Genomic DNA, 19,619 nt, shown 5'->3' with positions numbered 1-19,619 from the left:
AGAATAACAAAAATAGAGACAAAAGCAGGTAATAACATCTCTTTGACCCTACTTACAGACATTTGTAAAGTAAAATATTACTTTAATGCTCATTAATTTTATTTATTCTGCTTAGGTTTTTTAAGCTAACATAGTTGTGCCCCCCCAGCCCCCCGAAAAAAACAAACAAACTTATTACTCAACAGAGATTTTAGCCCAACAACAGCAACATGAAAAAGTACCAGTGTGTGTGTGTGTACACGTGGGGGTGTGTAAGGAGTGTGAACGTATCAGAATTCACCTGGTGTTCCTGAATTTGCATTTAATATGTTTAGTGTTGACTTTTCTGATACTTCTGAAGAAACGGTACATCAGAAAGGGCACCTGTTTGTTAAAAAAAAGAAACACACACACACATAAAATTTAATGTTCAGACTTAGTGCCTGGCATGCAGTGACCAGAGATATACTATATTGGGGATTCAATTCAAACTTTATTTTGAAAACATTAGTTTTTTCCAGTGTCCTGGTTTGCCAGGGCATAAGTCATTGCACAAGCATTTTGGATCTAAGCAGTACAGTTGTAAATAGATAGTGAGCTATCCATGTATACATTACATATATATATATATATATATATATATATATATATATATATATCCATCCATCCATTTTCTGTTCACCCTTGTCCCTAATGGGGTCGGGAGGGTTGCTGGTGCCTATCTCCAGCTACGTTCCGGGCGAGAGGCGGGGTACACCCTGGACAGGTCGCCAGTCTGTCGCAGGGCAACACAGACACATACAGGACAAACAACCATGCACACACACACACACACTCACACCTAGGGAGAATTTAGAGAGACCAATTAACCTGACAGTCATGCTTTTGGACTGTGGGAGGAACCCAGAGAGAACCCATGCATGCACAGGGAGAACATGCAAACGCCATGCAGAAAGACCTCGGCCGGAAATCGAACCAAGGACCTTCTTGCTGCAAGGCAACAGTGCTACCAACTGCGCCACTGTGCAGTCCTACATATATATGTAGGGCTGCATATATATATATATATATATATATATATACACCTACGTGAGCAAAACGTTGTCAGTTATCGTCATAAATTTTAGTGTTGGTTAATTTTCAGTTTATCGCTGCCACGAAACAGCATAATGAGGTTTATTAACGATGCCTATTTGGAGCAGAGAATACATGGATGAGAGATATTTATGATATGTTTATTAGATTTTTTAAACAATATTAATCCATTGACTGGATAGCTTTTAATATGTTTCTTAAACTTGACTTGCAATTATGAGCCAAAGTAAAAGTCTTAATAAAATGAACATTCTCCCTCCACCTCAGCATTTAACCCTAGGGAAACCACCATAAAATATAGGTCAGTAAAATCATATGATTATATCCCATGGCTGTGAATGTTATGAAAAACCTTTATTGTACTTGAGTGATGAGCTGATACAGCTGTTTGGAAATTTTAAGAGTGGCCACGAGGGAGATAATGGCACATAAGGTCTGATTCCACACCCATGCATTGCTTCTTAAGTGTCGGATAATAAATATGAATCAGCTAAACCATTCAGGATTAGCAAATCAACAAGGATCATTATAATTTTTTAAGAAAAAAAAACAGCCATGCAAGCAAACAGAACTAGTGTTGGGCTGTTTGAGTGAAAAACACAAACATAGCTGTAACGCAGTGAACTGCACATTTGATACAATGACTGGCTTTGGCAAGCATCGCAACCTCCAACAACTGTGTCCACACAAAGTGAATTCACATGTCTCACTCATGGCTTTATGGGAGTTTATTGCTCTTTGTTGGGTTTTGAACATGTCCGTGGGATAAAATTCTGTTATTTGCTTGTTCTACTGTTGTGGTCATTAAAATGCTGGAGTGGACATGGGTGGTATGATTTCACTCACTGGAGAAGTTTGTAATTTTCTCTTCATCTCTGGTCGAAATTATTCCCAAACAATAAGATTTTGTCAAACATTTTTTTTAATAACTGCGCTCATATTCTTTTTTGTCATTTCTGGTCATGCACCAGTAGACAGTCACATCTGTGTTACAAGACAGACAAATCGACTGGAAACTGGCTTTTATCCCCAGAACAGCTGTTGTGCAGATTGTGACAATGTTGTAGTGCTGAGCCAGAGCTCTATGATTGAATTGATCTTCTAAAGCAGGCGAAATAAACACTGATGGGATCATAATTCATCTCTCTCGGCTTTGGGAACTGAAAAATAGCTTTGGTGATAGCTTGTGCTTGTTGAAACAAATTAAGTTCAAGTCATGCAGATGAAAGGGTTTTCTAAAACATAAAATATGACAGTTTATCCTCAGAGCACAGTAACATGTCATGTGCAGGGTTGTCTTAAGTAATGACACTCAGACATTAAACAGCATTAAAAATCACCATCTCCTTAAGAAGCTCATCAGACAGACACACTGTCCTTCTTAGAAGCAGGTTTCTTTTTGGGCATTTTTTATTTGTGCTTATAACCAAAATTGCATCTACCGGTAATTAAAATCTTATCTACAATCCAGTTACTGATGTCCAGTTTTAAACTTCATATATTTGTTCATATGCAGTCCATAGATGTAAGCAGAGAAAGAGTGAAGAAAAAATCTCATTCTGTATTTGCTAATTACGGTTGAGGGTTTGTTGACTGGTGTGACAGAGTGGGACACAGTGGCTGTGTGAACCAGGCTGCAGCTGTCACACTCATCACACACATGCACACGCCATTTTTCTCCCTGTGTTCCCCACTGATGTGGCCCAGGCGGCCCAAAGACAAATGGGTGCAGACAGAGAAGACATTAAGGATTAACTAAAAAAACAAACAAACAAAACATGTAAAGTAGAGACTCGCTTCCACACGTTGGAAACATCAGGGATTCATTTAGCACCAACAGGACATACTACTTCAGGTGAAGTTTTAGAAGTAGAGACGTTATATTTCCCCCATGAAGTTACAGTGGCTCCATATACTCTGCCGCAGTTACACTGCACTGAAGGCACCATTAAAACCCTCCTGTTATGTTCCGGGTCAAATTGACCCGTTTTAAAATTTACAAATTAAAAAAAAAAAATAGAAGCATTTTTTTTGCATGAAACGTTTTCTATTTGTCTTAATAGGTGCACTCTAGACATAAGTTGAAAATTTATTCATTTTACACATTTGTACCAAACCCTAGGTCTACTTTTTACATCGATACTGTTCGGGTCAATTTGACCCGGCAGTCAGGTTAAAGTGCAAAAAAAGATTTTAAAATGTCCAATTCTATATGTTTCCTTGCAGTTATGAACCATATTTCACCACACACACACTCACACACAAACACACGCAACCACACACACACAAGCCCACTTTCTCACTATTCTCTTTACTTCACTAGGAAACTGCGAGAAAGCAGGTGTTCACACAACTTTTGACGGGAATCTTTTCTGTTCCTGTGGACAAACTCCACCCACTCTGAGTGACACTCAGCAGAAGTGGAGAAAAACATAAATACTCTCTGCATGACTCATTTATCTTGATTTTAATCAGCGGGTCAATTTGACCCAGAACAGTATGTGTGTCTCAAGTTCAATTATAAAGATCACCCTTTGGTAAAAAAAAAAAGTATAATATAAAATAATTTACCAAAGGTCAACTTCAAGGAAATTATTGTTTTTTTGTGTCTAGGTTTTTTTCAGTGGACATTAAAAATCTAAATTCCATTTTTTATGTCCAAATGAGTAAATGAGCAGGTTGTCGTCATTGATCCTTAATTTCTGAGAAATAATAAAACATCATTGCACAAATATTGATTGAAATGGTTAGTATTGGAGTTAATAATCAGATACAAAAATGTTTTGGAGGAATTTTTTGGTTTCTGACACTATTGCATGATTAAACACTCCCTGGGTCAAATTGACCCACAAACATTTTTGCTGTACCCTAGAAACGAACATAACAGGAGAGTTAAGAAAATGTGAAACTTTTCCATTTCAGATTGTAATTTAAGTCCTCAAACGTAGTAAAACCACACTTTCCCAATTTCCGAATTGTTTCTAAGCTATAGAGATTACCGTACTCTGGTTCTCCGTAGTTCTCACTCAGTAGAGCAATAACTCAAACTGTAAATTTTTATTTCGACCAGTTCTTATTAAATTTCTTAGTTGTATCCCATAGAGCTTTTTTTTTAAATCAGCAGTTTGCACAACTAAGAATAAGATAGGGGCCCAGGGGCTCATTTGCATAAATTGTAATAAATCAGATGGGGGCAGGGGGTTTGCAGTTTGGCTAGCCTAAACAGGCTGGGCGGTGTTTGAATGATAGGTATTGTTTGGGAAAAGCCCACCATATTTGAGCTAGGCTATTTTTGACACAGAAAGGAATGTGGCTGATAGGACTTTATTTGATAATATTTTTCACACATGTGCATTACAAAACAGAAATTTGATCATTTTCAGGGAAAGGAAAGAAACCATTAGACCATTTCTGCAGCTAGTACTGTCTGTTTTCAATGTTCTTTTAAAGGGTGAAAAACTCTGAGATCATTAGTTAAAACTTAGATATGATTGATTGACGATACAATTGTTTTGTAAGCTGCACACAAAAAGTTGTCTATAGTCTTTGAAAGGGTTCTGCAAATTCACTGCTGAATAACCCTCATTTGAAGTGAAATAACATAATGCCATGTAGACTACCAGGATTGGACTTTGATACTTATAATTTAAATAAGCTTTTGTTTTGCCCAGAATTTAGGATCCAACCATGGCACCTCTAAGCATAATTTAAAGATATGCATAAACACTGGTGAATGTTCAGCAAGTATTTTCCTTCATTTAGTCCAAATATTCAAGCAACATTTTTCTTTTCTTCAAAGCAGCAGTAGTTCTTCTTAAATGGAAGTAATTTACTTTACCTTAGTCCACGTTTTATTAATGTCAACATATGGAACATGTCAACCTAATAAACCCGAACAAAGACTGTAAGCAGCATCTGACACTGCCTTGTTGATTAAAAAACAATGTTCTCTGCAATCCTGGGTGTTCCCAGACCATTAAGAGTAATGCAGCATACTATTAGTAAAATGTTTTAGGGAACAACACATATAAACACAAGTCTGGTTTCAAGTAAACTAGACACTAGTATAAACATACTAGTGTCTAGTATATTCATTCATTCATTCCCAAATGGGAATCCCATTAAGCCGTGTTCAAATGAGATTTTTGTTTTACAGCTGTCAAACCCTATCATGCATAAATCATAAAAGCTAAATTAAGGGGTAAATGGTAAATAATCTGAGGAGTCAAAACGTTTCAGTAAAAGGAGAAAAAAATGAAATAAATAGGCCTAAAACCTGACACTGTACACCAATCTCTGTGTTTCTGCCTTTGGAAACCATCAGGACTATGTCATTGTTTGTTTAAGTCATTGAGTGAAGCATTCTTCTATGATTCAATATTATAGAAATTATAATCTGTTCAAACTGCTGTTCAAACTAAACATTAGCCTGGAAGTGTGTACAGTAAATGGGTGGTCTGTTTTTGTTCTGGTTATCAATTCTCTCCTCTTCTTTAATATGATACTTAAGAATTTGAAGAAGGAATCCTGTCTTCTGGTTACATCCAGGATCTTTTAAAGTTTAAAGGCCTTCAAAGAATCCTGTTGGCTGCATGAAACACCATTTCCAAGATCCACAGGCCACTGGCTGATTTTCAATATTGACTTTTTTGTAATGCTTTCATCTGTTGATAATGACTTTAATCAATTATGATTTCTTATGAAGAATGGGAATATGAGAATGTATGAGTGCAACATTAAAAAAAAATGTTCTAGCCTCCCTGTCCATGAAGGGTTATTTATTATTTATAAAACAGTAAAATACAATTTTACTGATAGTTTATAGAACATATAAACAGACAGAGGTTAAAAACTCAGGATAAAACAGAGTAACGTTGCAGCCGACAGAACAGAATAGAGCAGAATAGAATAGAAAGGTTGTTTATTATTATATACATTTAGCCTCTCTTGTCTGATCAGTCTCATTCTTTCTTGCTCTCTCTCAGATGAGTAGTGGGCAATTAGCCAATTACAACTTTTTATGGAAAACAAAATTAACAATGATAAAGGTAGGCTGCATGTAGCCTCTCAGCCTGTACATGTCAGACGATGATTTCAAGTTGCATTTCTTCATTAATCCAATCACTAGAGCTTTGGGAAGAGTCTTTTTAAACTAAGTGGTTTAAAAAGAATGAGGTCATTGATTTGCACTTATCGCTTACTCTGTTTTACAATGGAGAATGGAGCTTTACATACACCTTCCTTTCATTTTTACCCTTTATCCAATAAAATTAAATAACCATCTATTTAACTTGTAAAATAGAGCAGCTGGTGAATGTGGAAATGTTGCACTTCCCAATCTCGACTGATCTCGACCCCACATGCAATGGGGGATTTATCTCTAATTTTAAGGTTGTGCATTGAGTAAAGCTCTGGGTATGAGGTGCATTCCTTTAGACACATCTAACTCTGCTGTGAGTAATACATATAACATAGAGGCATGTGTTAATAGGAGTACCTTTGTCGTGATGTTCTCCTTCTCTCCTGCAGCAGCCGTCAGCAGCTCTGGGCTGTGATTGAGCCTAACCACTACCAGGTGTGCTTAAAAAAGGTTTTGGTGAAGCTGGCACAAGGTCAAGAAGAGCTGAAAGTTGGAGGAATGCGATAGGTGGGGGAGTGCCAGAGGAATGAAGTTGCTTAATGTGAAAACTTCAAACGGCATGAATCTGGTACCAGAATGTTAGGCTAAGGTGTCCGAACTTGTTACTGTGTGATCATGCAGGGCCGCAGCCCACTCACATTAGATCCCATAAAGACCCCAACTCCTACCCCAAATCCATACGCAGCTTTGCTGCTTGACTTTTTATTTTTTTTAATTTTTTTGCCCTTTTATCTTTATGAAGTTGGAAGTACATAAAGCGGCATCTATTTTGGTCGCTTGAAGTAATGTATATTATCAAAAGCAACATCATAAATGTAAATAATTTACTGAATGATTTCTTAAAATAATTTATTTTCTCAACAGTTTCTTTTTTTTCTGAAAACAAGTCTTTCTTTCTATAGACTCAGTCAAGTTCAATCAGTTCAGTCACTGCACTAATGCTGAGCCACGTCAGTAAGTTTATTAGGGCGCCCCCGCAAATGGATACCCCTTGAGATTTTTTACATTTAGTCATGTTACAGCCACAAGCTTAACTGTATTTTATTGCGATTTCCATGTGTAGAGCCACCTTTTACAGCTTTTACAACTGCATTGCTTTTGAGGTATGTTTCTACCAGCTATGAACTTCTAGAGACATTGAGCATGTTTGTGAATGTGTGTTTTCAAGTTTTGCCTCGAGTTCTTTAGATGAAACAATTTTATTGTAGTTTTAGTTGTATGGTAAGGGTTGTCCTGCTGGAAGGTTAACCTCTGTCCTGGTCTCAAGTCTTTTTCATTGTCTTACAGTTTTTCTTCCTGGATATGCCTATATTTATCTCCTCATCTCTGATCTGCATCTCTGACCCATTTACAGTATGACACTGTCACCCCCGTGCTTTACTCTCTAACTAATGTTTTCAGGGGAATATGCACAGATAGTTTTCTACCACGGATGACATTTTTCATGAAACCCCAAAAACTTTAAGGTGACAAAATGTAAAAAAAAGTTCAAAGTTTGAACTTTTTGTGAATTATCAAAATCAGAGTGTTTTCTCATTTGACCACATGCATGTAAACTTTTTTTCTCATATTTTTGATTTAATGCAAGCAGGCATGCCTTTCACCCCCTACTGTGCAGAGAGCAAGGTCCTTCCCCCACACATCCCTTCTGCCCATATTATACTAGTTAAAGTTGTTAACTATTTCTCTAGTCCATATAAAGTAATGTTGAGGAGAATATTTGAAAAGAACTCTTGGAATAATGGTAGAGACTCTCTGTCTTCTGATCTTACACAATTAATGAAAAACAGTAATACTTGGATGCTTTAAAAGTTAATATGACTCACATTTACTTGAATAGGTTCCCTTTAATTTTAGCTGCAGCAACATGTTCCCATTTGTCAATATTTTTCTCCTCTTAAAGGCTTCCAACAATATCTCATTTCTGTTATCCTGGAAGAAGCACAAACATCCATCCATCACATGCTAGAGCACACTGGCTTTTGCAAATGAAGGTTCAGTTTTGTTGAGAGATAGAGTCTTGGAACCACTTTACAAAAAAAAGCACAAAAGAAACCCCAAAAACTTCTGCCTGTCCTATTGATGTCTGCCAATGTCAGATGCATACATTTAGGAACAGGTTAGCCTGAACTAGGCTTTGTCTTTTAAAGATATACAATACAGCGACTCTTATCCTTCAACTGGATGAACACCTCTTCACATCTTGATACCTCAGATAGAATCACATTACTTCAAGATATGTCTTGTTGACGTGTTATTCACAGCTTTGGGTGATAATCTTGTGGCTACCTCTCGCTCTTTCTGCTTTGCATGCTTTGTGATATGATGGCTAAATAAGGTAAGAACACTTTGCATTCTTTCTTGCCAAGAGACGGCTGATCCACTGTAGTGCTGTGAGCCAGAACGCCTTTTTATCCAATCCTATCAGAAACTGAGGGCGCTGTCGGTGTGCCAACCAATCCCTCTGCACGCTGACACTGTCATGCTGTGTGGATGCATGACTGACTCCTAATGGTGGTTTTCCACAATCTCCTCACTGTGATTTACATTGCTAGGGCATGTTTGTTGAAAGCCAGGTATGTCTCTCTTTAAAGTGGGTAGCGTTTGCTGCTAAAACAGCCGTTCTCTCATCTCAACTTTCATCGACGCAGTAATTTTTCCCTCTATTCCTTGGTTTTAGCGAATGTAGCTGTGGTCTGCCATTTCTGTGCTTTTAGATTAAGTTTTGTCAACATAAATGAGTCGTAAAATTTGACATTTTTAGACAAAAATAATAAGCTACTTATTCAGTAATGGGGAAAACTTGTGGATTTTGAGGGATTTATGATCTCTGTAATGCAGATGTTTTTACCGGCCTTACTTTCGTGCAGATGAAACAAACTTGTGAAGAGGAGCCTTCAATTTTCCTCATGTATGTCCAGTCCAGCAGATCCAATACTGTCACCCTGTGGTAGTTGTAGTCAGCTGTTCTCTGTTTTTACAAGTTAATTGAGAAGTAGCTCATTCGTTTTTCCTTTCTTTTTGTTAATGAACTGCACAGTAACCACTGTCTTCTTACCATAATATAAAAGCTAGCAGGTAGGCATTACGTATCAGTTCAAACAATTATAGTTTTGCTTGAACCAAAATCTGTTCAAGTTGTTTCAAAAGCTGCATCTTCAAGTTGTTGTTAGTGTAGGCAACTATTTAGATGTGCAGGTTAGGTTAAGTTGCACTTTCTTTTCAACTAAGTGCTCTCCTTAGCTGAGATATTAATGGTTCAGGTTATTGTTGTAGATCCTAGCACAGCTTTTGACTTCTCACAAACTTATTTTACAGCTGTCTGCTGTGTTCCTTGTTCTTCATGATGCTGTCTGTTCACTAATGAACAAACAGCATCATAAGCACTTTGTATTGCCTTGTTGCCGAAAATGTGCTATATAAATAAAATTACCTCACCTCACCTTACCTAATGTTCTCTAATGAATCTCCGAGGTCTTCACAGAACTGCTGAGTTCAGTGTGAGTCTAAGTAGATGACTTGGTTGCCATGGACTTTGCTTAAAAGAATAAGTCTAGAGGACTGATTTAAAATAAAGTATATAATAAGTAACTAAGAAAATGAGGAGGCTGGGTATATATATACCTTTAAGTAATATATCCTTTTATATGTATATACTGTATATATAGACTTCCCTCCAGTTCCCTCCACAAGAGGACAAGAGGAGTCCCCTTAATAAATTATATAATATATACTGTATATATATATAAACATCAAAAAAAGTAAAAGGAACTGGGGGAAGGCTGCAATGGATGCCATTTGTGCAAAAACCAGGTGTTTCAACATCTCCTTTCCTTTAAGGGCAGTCAGTCACCGGGTGGCCAGTATGGAAATAAGATGGTGTACTGTGACACATGTGTTTGCTTCCTATTCATAGAGCCCAGTCTGAAATAGATGTGGTCTCGACTCAGCTGTGTTTATTGGATGGAGTTTGCACTGGTGCAGTACCCCATGTGTCAGGTTGTCAAGAAGAAGGGGGAGCAGAGGAAAGTCAGGGGCAGAGAGGCCAAGTAAAGTGAGAGAAAATAAGTTTGGGAGTCATTTTCACACTTTTTACATTTAAAAAAAATCTGCTTAATTGCCGACAACTAAAGAAAATCTTTTTTTTTCCATTTTAAGCAATATAAAAAAACAAAAAACTTGGCATTGCAGACCTGTGCTTTTATGGATGAGCATTTAAAAATCCCAGCATAAAATAGAAGTATACTGTGCATGCTCACATGTGATAGCTAAATATATGGACTGGGAGTTAAAATCTCATTCTTTAGGCATCTGGCCTTGCATCTATGTGCACATTTTACTGTAGTCAGAAAAGCTGTTTGGCTCAGTCATCGGCCAAGGAACACATGTGGAGTAGCCAGGGTCCATCTCTCTACAAAAAGTCGGTCATAATGCTGCAGAACAAACCAAAGCTAGAGGGTTTATAGCATATTGCCATAACAGCAATCACCTCAAGCAGTCCCATTTTAGTTGTTGATCACCTAGTTTATATCTGTGTCAGGCTTTTGTCTGGCCTGCTGAATGGGTTTCTACTTTTTCTTTTGCTCTCCGCTCCACTACATATCTGTGTCAGCACTCGTGAGTGTGGGGGAAGCCCTGCTGAGGAGGTGAAAGGGTGTCGGCAAAGAAAAGAGGAGACAAGAAAAGGAGGGTATTTACTGGGTGTCAGGAGGGTCACCCCCACCTGGTAGCTACGGAATGACTCATTAGAGTGGCAGGCTGTAATAAAAGATTTGTCTGTCTTCACATCAGCCTCGCTGTCACGGCTCTCTCCTTGTCTGGAATTCTGCAGATTCCACCGTCACTTTCCTCCGCTGCTTCTCGTGCTCCGTGTCAGATTTTTATCTTCATGGTAAATTTGCAAAATGTTTAACCTGGAGGCTCACCTGAAGAGTATAACCAGTGAGGCTCAGCATATGCAGGACAGAACAAGCGATGAAAGATGGATGTACAGAAGAGTGCAGGAGCATTCACACGCCTTCAACTTTGTCACATCTTTTCATGTTACAGCCACAAACCTCACAACATGTTATGAGGACTTTATGTGCATCACATTACTCTGTAAAATTCTAATAATTTCATGTATTAGAATGCAACTAATACATGGTTTGCAATATTATTCCCCACCCACCATTTAAATGTGTGCCATGCAGTTGTTCTCAGCCCCCTTTACTCTGATATCCCCTAATAAAATCCAGTGAAGTCAGCTGCCTTCAGAAGTCACATAATCAGTAACACACTAAACAGATTTTACTCCAAACTAAGATGCGACCCCTGTCTCCCAGAGGAGATTTCGGGAACCAACAAAAACTTTCACTCGATGCAGGTATATAAACAAATGTTCTTAATCTCGCAGTGAGTGATGTGGAGCTCTGTGGGGCAGCGTTAGTGTTTATTAAAGCACACTTTGGTGTCACATGCCTCCACCAGGATCGAATGTCACAGCTCTGTAATCCGATCTCCTCTCTGCTCCCAGCGGGCTGTGGATGCCGTGCTCTCTGGAGCAGCGTGAAGAGAAGGTCTGGGTTAGGCATCTGGAAAGGAAGTCGAATCAAAACGAATTACCGTCGTTTATTTGCACACCCCTAACACTGTCATTAACATCCCTGAAGGAACACGTGTCCTCACTCCAGAGACGATTTACCTTGGAGTCTGCAGGATCATTGGTTTAAACGCTTTTTATTGTGTATGAATAGCAGCACAGTTTGAGTCCCGTTCCAGCGTTATTTTTTCCATCAGAAGGTTAAGTGTCTATTTGTTGGTTTTAATTTCTCTTTCTTCCCATAACTTTTACTCCCTGTGGGTCCTTTTCAGCCTTTCTGTGAGGTTTGCTGCCAGTGACACGAGCTTCTTCATTCTGTGTGGCCTGACTCCGTTTCCCTAATCCAAACCATCATGCCCATGTGTCTTCTATCATAACTTCCAAAGCATTTAGAATAAACTCCAGGTAACAGGAACAAATTAATTAATTCCTTTTTTTTCTCTGGAGTGTGCATCCCCATGTTGATGCTTGTTGCTTCTTATAATTGTACAGGCTTTTTCTGGTCCAAAGTTGGTCTGTGTAAACATGTTCCAATTGATCTGTGCCTGAGTGCTGTTAGCTGCTTTTATTGACCCATCATTTAACTTACCTTACAGCTATGGTGAAAACCTCAGACCACAAAATAGCATAATGCCGTCCAATGGATCTGCTGGGAGGTCGTCCTCCTTAATTTCTTGAATTTTCTGTTCATAAACTTGGGCAACTTTGCTTACAGAGCAACAAAGGAACAAAGGGAACATAAGAATATTATGTTGTTGTTCTTCTTTTGTGTTTCGTGACTTGACATTGTAAACTCAACTGCTTCTTGTAAAAATACTGGGGGATGAAAATAAAAAGCAAAAAAAAGTAACCTTTTATTCTTCCACATGCCAAGCAGAGATATTGCAAACATGAGACAGAACTCTCACAAATGGCTGCAGTTTAGCTGACCTCAGCCTGGACCTCTGTTTACTGACCAGTGGAAAAATTGGTTCCCATGGAATCCAGCCATGGGCAGTGCTGCTCTGGCATGTGACTGACTAACCAACGTTAACCAAACCTGTCCTGTTGCGAGTTTGGTTAACACCTATTGGCATGTCTGCTAAAAATGTGCTAAAAAAAATAATAATTAAGTAAATTAATCTATTATTGCTGCAGCAGCATCAAAACACTATTAAAAATTGTAATTTATGTATTATCTTCTGAATCACTACTTGAGGTCTCTTGTAGCATTGAAAAGGTAAATGTGAAGCGTTTTGTGATCTGAAGTATTCTTTACTTTTTATAAATTGATCAGGACATTAATTACCTGTTAAATAATTGATCACTTCCTGTTTCTCTGGGATATAAACAGACAAGAGACAAAACAATTTCTTAGGCACTTTTCAGACAAGAGAACATGCTAGTCAGAACTACACTCAGAGCAATAATCATAATCATAAAATTTGGGAGTAAGAAAATACGGGTGAATGAGGACACAAAATGATCTTGTAACCACTCAGAGTGAGGAGGATGATGAGGGAACCTTGTGATTTTCAAACTGTAGTAAAGTGGCATTTTGCACGCAAATCTTTACTAAAACCATCAGATGACATAAGCATGTCAGGAAAATATATTTCTGTCCTACCATCACAAACTTAAACATGGAACATTTTATTTCACAGAAATACAATTTCTGTGGGAAATGACTATATTTAAGCTATCAACATTTTACTTGTTTTTCATCTTCTTGCAGTCCATCTGTGGCTTAAAATTAAACATTGATTATTTTTTTATTCTTTTTTGGACCAATGCTTTATGTAGTAACACTGTAACATATGAAATTGTATCGTTCAAAAACAGTAACGTACTGGATATTGATTCCATAACAAAGTGAGAGAACACAAGTTAAATTTTGTCATACCAATCTTTATTTCTTAGCTACATATACACTTGATACTTTTTTTTTGTAAGATAATAAAGGCTAAGTTGATACTTAATTATGACAAGTGCTGTCTACTTTTTATTATTGCAAAAGTTTTACTTTGGTTTGCAGTAATAAATAATAATACGATTTTGTGATTGGAGTAAAATTGCCAATCTAAATGGAATATTTTCGGCTCCCTTTCATGGATCATTGTTTCCTCCCGTTGATATAACAAAATGTTGGATCCATATTTCAGCATTTCTTGCATTAAAGCTGTTGATTTTACTGTGGATTACAATAAAAATTTTACACACGCATCACAGTAGTGTAAAAGATCCTCCTCCTGTACTTTTAGGTTGACACATCTAGCAGAGAAAGTAAACATAGTTTAATTTACACCAGTCTGCGTGAGGTTTCGCTCCCCAGTGGGGTCCTTGTGGGTTTCCTGGCTGTGCTTTGGATTTGGTTTATGTGTTCCGCCTGCTGCGCGATGCATGAGCAGTGGTAGTCATCCTGTTCATTTTATAGCACTCTCTGGAACTGAAGGCATGTGAACAGATGAGCAACTAAACATTTTAAAGAGTTTTCAAGATGGAAAATGAAAAAGGCAATGACTTAAAGGCAACCAATTTCTCACAATTTGTTAGATGTCAAACAATGAGGGATATAGACTGGTTTGCAGTTCAGATTGGCATACAAATATAATATTAAAAAAAAACAAAAAAATGACTCAGAAAATTGAAACAGGGATCTGGAAATTGTTGGAATAGGATCCAAAGAACTTAAATATCTTTAAAGCAAATTTCCTTTTTTTAAAGTTGTCTTGTTAGGAGCAGCTTAAACATCATCCAAGCCATGAGCTGTCTGAGGACATGAACTCACCACAACAGCTTTTTATTCGTAGCACATTCATGTTAATGATAGAAACTTTACTATGATATTATTTATGACTGTTCTGTTAATTAATAATTGAATGCTGTACCTCTCCAGCTATAAGTACTGTAATGCTCTATTATAGTAGAATCTATTGGTGCACAAGGATTATGCATCAAAAGAACCAGATGCTGGAAAGTAATTTCGCTGTACTTGGTTCTATTAAAACTGAGCATGACGCTCAGCAAAATTATAAACTCATTCCGAAATGTCAGAATCTTTCTAACATCACTAAGAAATTGTGTGGTTCACTCATTACCAGTTACCAACTTCAAGTTACACCAAAAGATCCCATTTTCAAAATTGCTCTTATAGCTTATTTCACAGTTTTGCACTTTAAACCATGATCAATCTTGTTAATGTCATTCTCATTTTTATCAGTGATTTACGGCATAATAATGAGCCAAACTACAATCAAGCTGGCCAGAAACATAATCTGGTCAAATATGCAGTTATTGTATTTGTAAGGTTCACCATTTAAACCCAAATGTAAAACTTGAATCTTTGAAAATTTTGTGCTATATCATGTGTAAATTAAAACTTCAAGCTGGATATTTCAAAACATCAATTACTAACTTGTTAATATTGACGGTGTTAGACTGTTAGAACGATCTCTCTGTATCTGTGTCAAAATAGCATAAGATTAATTCGTTACATATATATATATATATATATATATATATATATATATATATATATATATATATTAGGTCATTTTGTGTATTTTAAAATTTTTGCTTGAATTTTAACACACTGGAACAGTGGTAGTTTTGCTGAAAGTTAATATACCTTCACAATCACATGTATTTTTGATGAAGAATCAGCAACATCACTGGAGGCTGGAAGATGAAAACAACTGTTGAAATGCTAGTCGTATGTTTTGCGTGTGTAAAGTTATATGGTTGTCGCAGTTTATTTATTTAGCTATTCTAGCTGTAATAGGTGAAATCACATTAAAATCAGCCAGGATGTTTTATGTCTTCCTTTGTTCTCTGAGCTTGGTATTGCCCAATGCCAGACTATATGGTGAATGTTGTAAGAGATTGAGTCTGAAGTTTTTAGTATGGTTTCATATGCACATTGATTTGGGACCCAAACATTTCCTGTGGATAAATAAGCTCCCAGGTTTCTTCCTAAATAAGGAAATGGAGAAGGCCCGTTCTTTTGGGTGCATATCTGTGCCAAGTGGTATGGAACTAATCTCCACTGAGTTATTTCTCATTAAACACAGGCCTCTGGGAGGAACATCGGTGTGTGGACTGTGGATGGGGACAGCGAAGGAACTGTCTGTTCCTGCAGATGGGCTTTGTTTAATGCAAGGCAGGAATAACTTTCTGACAGTTTTATTGCAGTCCAAACTACATGGCTAAGTAGAGACGCACAAGCCCTTTGTACAAATGGTAACAAAGCTGTACATGGAAGAATCCGTCTTTTTCGTTGTTGCTGATTGACAGACTCACACAGAACCCATTGGTGGGATACAGTCGAACTCAACAGCAACCCAAGTGTTGATTCATGTGCCAAGCAGAACCATCCCAGACTCCTCAGCAATGCTCGGTGTAATTTTTCCGCTGAATGATTAATGATCAGTGTCCATGTGGACACTGAGCAGTCGCAACAGTTTGCAAGAAAAGGAGCACTGATTGAAGTTGGGGTTCAGTATGACCACAAATCAAGCTCACTTTTTGTTGTGAAGGTGCGATGAGTAACCCAGAGTTATTACCTCTGTTCTTCCACTTCACTGATCCGAGAGTTTGTCTGTTTGAAGATCCCCTAATCCAAACTCCTAGTCGTCTTCCTGTGGTTCAGAGCAATAGAGCTGGCTACACTGTGACCTCGAGAAGGGAGTAGTATTATTTTAAAACCTTGTGGCATTAGGGTAACGCCTAGTATAAGATGTGTTTAGTCTTGATTTATTTAATATATGTAGTATGTTTACATTTTTATACTCCTCAGTTTTATAATCCCATGTATAACAAAGTTGCAAGAGATTTTAGTGATAAAAAGTGAGCCAAAAAAATATGCAACTACAAAGATGTGTCAGTTTTATGACATGTTTTAAAAATACAATGTGACCCTAACTTGCACAGTTAGGGGCCTCAAACTGAAAAGTTTCAGTCAGGCTTCCTTCCTGTTATTTATAAAGACATAAATCACCAACATCACACAGTTTGGCCCTGACAGTACTTCTGGAGTTGCAGAATTTATTCCTCTAGGATGCTGCTGCCAGTGATTTGGGGTGACTTCCCGATAAAGACCAGTACCCATGTACTCAAGAGGGAGCTGAGCAACACAAAGCCCTGAGCACAGAAAACATTAAGATCTTAAAATTTGGAACAGGATGTACCGTTGTACAGTATTAGGTGATACCGTTGTAATACTGAGTAATATTGGTATGAAAAATGAATTAAAGCAATACTTTCCAACCACATACAGGTGCATCTCATTAAATTAGGATATTTTCAAAAATTGGGTTGAGTAATTTATTTCAAAAAGTGAAACACAGCATATAGATTCATTGAACACAGCATAATATACTCTAGATGTTCTTAGAGTGCAAACATTAATAGAAAGTTTAATGAAAGGAAAATGTGGGGTAAGAAATTCCTCTGACAACAGGGCCAATAATCCTCTCATTGGTACAGTTTATATCATTCTATCTGTAATGTATCTGTGTAACATAAATGTAGAATAAGTTCAGATGACCTTATTCAATAAAACTGTTGTGATAAAACAGAGGAGTCTTACTGAGATCAATATGTGGTGGTCCTTTAATACTTAATGGTGTTTTTTGTACAAAATTTCAAACAACTGAGCTTATTTTGCTTTTAAGTGAAAGAAAGTACACTGCTCAAAAAAATAAAGGGAACACTTAAACAGGTGTTTAACACTTAAAGTGTTCCCTTTATTTTTTTGAGCAGTATATATTATCCTTCTTTCAGCCACTTTACCAGCAGTGTGAGGCAACAGGTTAATAAGGGACGTTACCCAATAAAGACAAAGGAAGCTAATCACTTTGGCACTTCATCATCCCCTTAATGATGAATTTAATGCAAAAGATTAGCATTATGAAAATGTTTTACTATAATTTTTACTATCAGCAAGTCCAAAAAAAGTAAAAAGCTTTAAGTTTAATCAAAATACTGCACCAAGATTTCTGATTAACATAAATTTGAGACATTTTAGTTCTCTTATTTTAGTTTTTATTCATTGACTCCCTGTTAAATTGCAAATATAATTTAAAAATCTCACATACTCAATCATCAAGCTCAGTCATATATCAGAAATGTTATTGTTCCGTATGTTCCCAACAGAGCACTTTGCTTTCAGATTGCTGATTTATTTGTGGTCCTGAAAGTTTCTAAAGGTAGTACATTTTACTTTATTAGATTAATGGCATGGCGGTGCAAGAAACTAGACAGGCTTTGACAATTATACCGAGACAAAGATGATTTGTTGTTTCTGCTCAGCAATTGACATGCAGAAGATCTCATAATAACAGACTTTTCTGAAAAACTTAGGTTACTATTTTAGTATCGTGACTCAGTCTGCATGTTGTCACAGTGGCAGCAAATGGTTTTTACTGAGTGGAAGGCTTCATGTGTGTTATGAAATCTGTTGCGTGTCACTGGAAATCCTCTCAGAGACATCAAACTTTGAGTTTCCACTTTGTCTGGTTGAGCATGTAGAAGTATAAAGTGTCTGGCCACAAAACTGGCAGGCGTAACGAACCCCGGCCCTGTCTTTGTCTCAGTTCATCAGCTGAAGGGATTTAGTCTTCAGCTCACACAGCCAACAGCAATAATGAACAGGAGACTGTTGCTCTGCTGTCCCAAATGTATCAAGTCAACAGTGTGAATTTCTCACTCTAAAGTTTTAGTTGAGAGCAGTTTTTTCATTATTATTATTATTATTATTTATGCTTTGTGCAAAGACTGTATTTCTTGCAGCATTATACACATATTGTTTCTCTGTTGTTGTAGATGATGTTTTAAGTAGAATTTGGATGTGACAGAGGGGAGAAATGAAAAAGAAGAGCCACTGCAGAGTTTATTAAGAATTGAACAATCTGACCTGCACTGCTCTGCATTAAACTGCAATGCACTGCATGCTGCTGTGTCTGCAACAGCAACTGACAGATTTTGCTGAGTCAGAGAGCGTTCACACAGCAGTGATGAGTAAGCCACTTTCCTTGTGCTCAACACTGCCTCTCCATGGTAGATCCTGCAGACTGCACAGAGTCAAGGATTGCCAGAGGATCTGCAGAAAAAAAACTGTCATCATTTGAACCATCTCCTCAGATGTCTCTTTACTATTCAGTACAGTTTCCATAACTGATTGATGCATGACTTGTTTCTTAGTCATTGTGGTGGCTAGTGGTCAAAGCTTATTCCGTGATTCTTTTTATTACTATTATAGTAAATTGCAGATTGGTCCTTCTTAGCAGGAAGAATTCTCTGTTCACTAACTCTCTGCAGATGTTGTCTGAGCTTCTCCTACTGTTTTTATGCCTTCTTCGTTCCCCTTGTGGGAAAGTTTTTATATTTAGCTACTTGAGTCCAGTATTGTGTGCATTGCATTCACATGAGGAAGTGATTTATGGGAATATCATCTTATAGTGTACTAAAACGCATGGTGTTTAAAGAGAAGTCAGCTCTCCCAGTCACCTCTCTTGATAATGTTGCTATTAACCTTTTCCTCTTTTTTTCTTTCCTCACAGAAAAACTCTATAACTCCATAGGACGGGAGCTGCGGAGGGCTCTTTTTTCTCTGAAGCAGATTTTTCAGGTAATTCTTTAGTATATGTTAATTTTTTGACAATGCATTGAGAATGTATTCACACCCCTTGAGTTTTTCCACACACAATTGGCCATTTTGCCATCATATATTTTAGGTTGCTTTATTTCAAGGAATTCTTTTCTTCAGTAGGAAAAGAAAAACTGGACAGAGTTGATAAGAGTTTGAAGGTGAACCTTCAAGCTAGGTTAGACTTTCACTTTGAGGCA

The 19,619-nt window shown here is 37.3% G+C and overlaps 1 protein-coding gene across 5 annotated transcripts in view; it reads left to right on the top strand.

Moving 5' to 3' along the window:
* Nucleotides 1-19,619, top strand: part of LOC102220724 (FH1/FH2 domain-containing protein 3) — a 98,290-nt gene that overhangs the window by 33,732 nt on the left and 44,939 nt on the right. For all 5 annotated transcript variants that reach the window (XM_023331542.1, XM_023331540.1, XM_023331539.1 and 2 more), the window contains exon 4: nucleotides 19,334-19,401. In XM_023331542.1, the coding sequence (XP_023187310.1) occupies nucleotides 19,334-19,401 (68 nt within the window). The remainder of the gene's footprint in view (nucleotides 1-19,333; nucleotides 19,402-19,619) is intronic.

This window comes from Xiphophorus maculatus, chromosome 3 (genome assembly GCF_002775205.1).
Source record: "Xiphophorus maculatus strain JP 163 A chromosome 3, X_maculatus-5.0-male, whole genome shotgun sequence".
Classification (NCBI taxonomy): Eukaryota; Metazoa; Chordata; class Actinopteri; order Cyprinodontiformes; family Poeciliidae; genus Xiphophorus; species Xiphophorus maculatus.
This window is presented reverse-complemented; position numbering and strand designations above follow the sequence as displayed.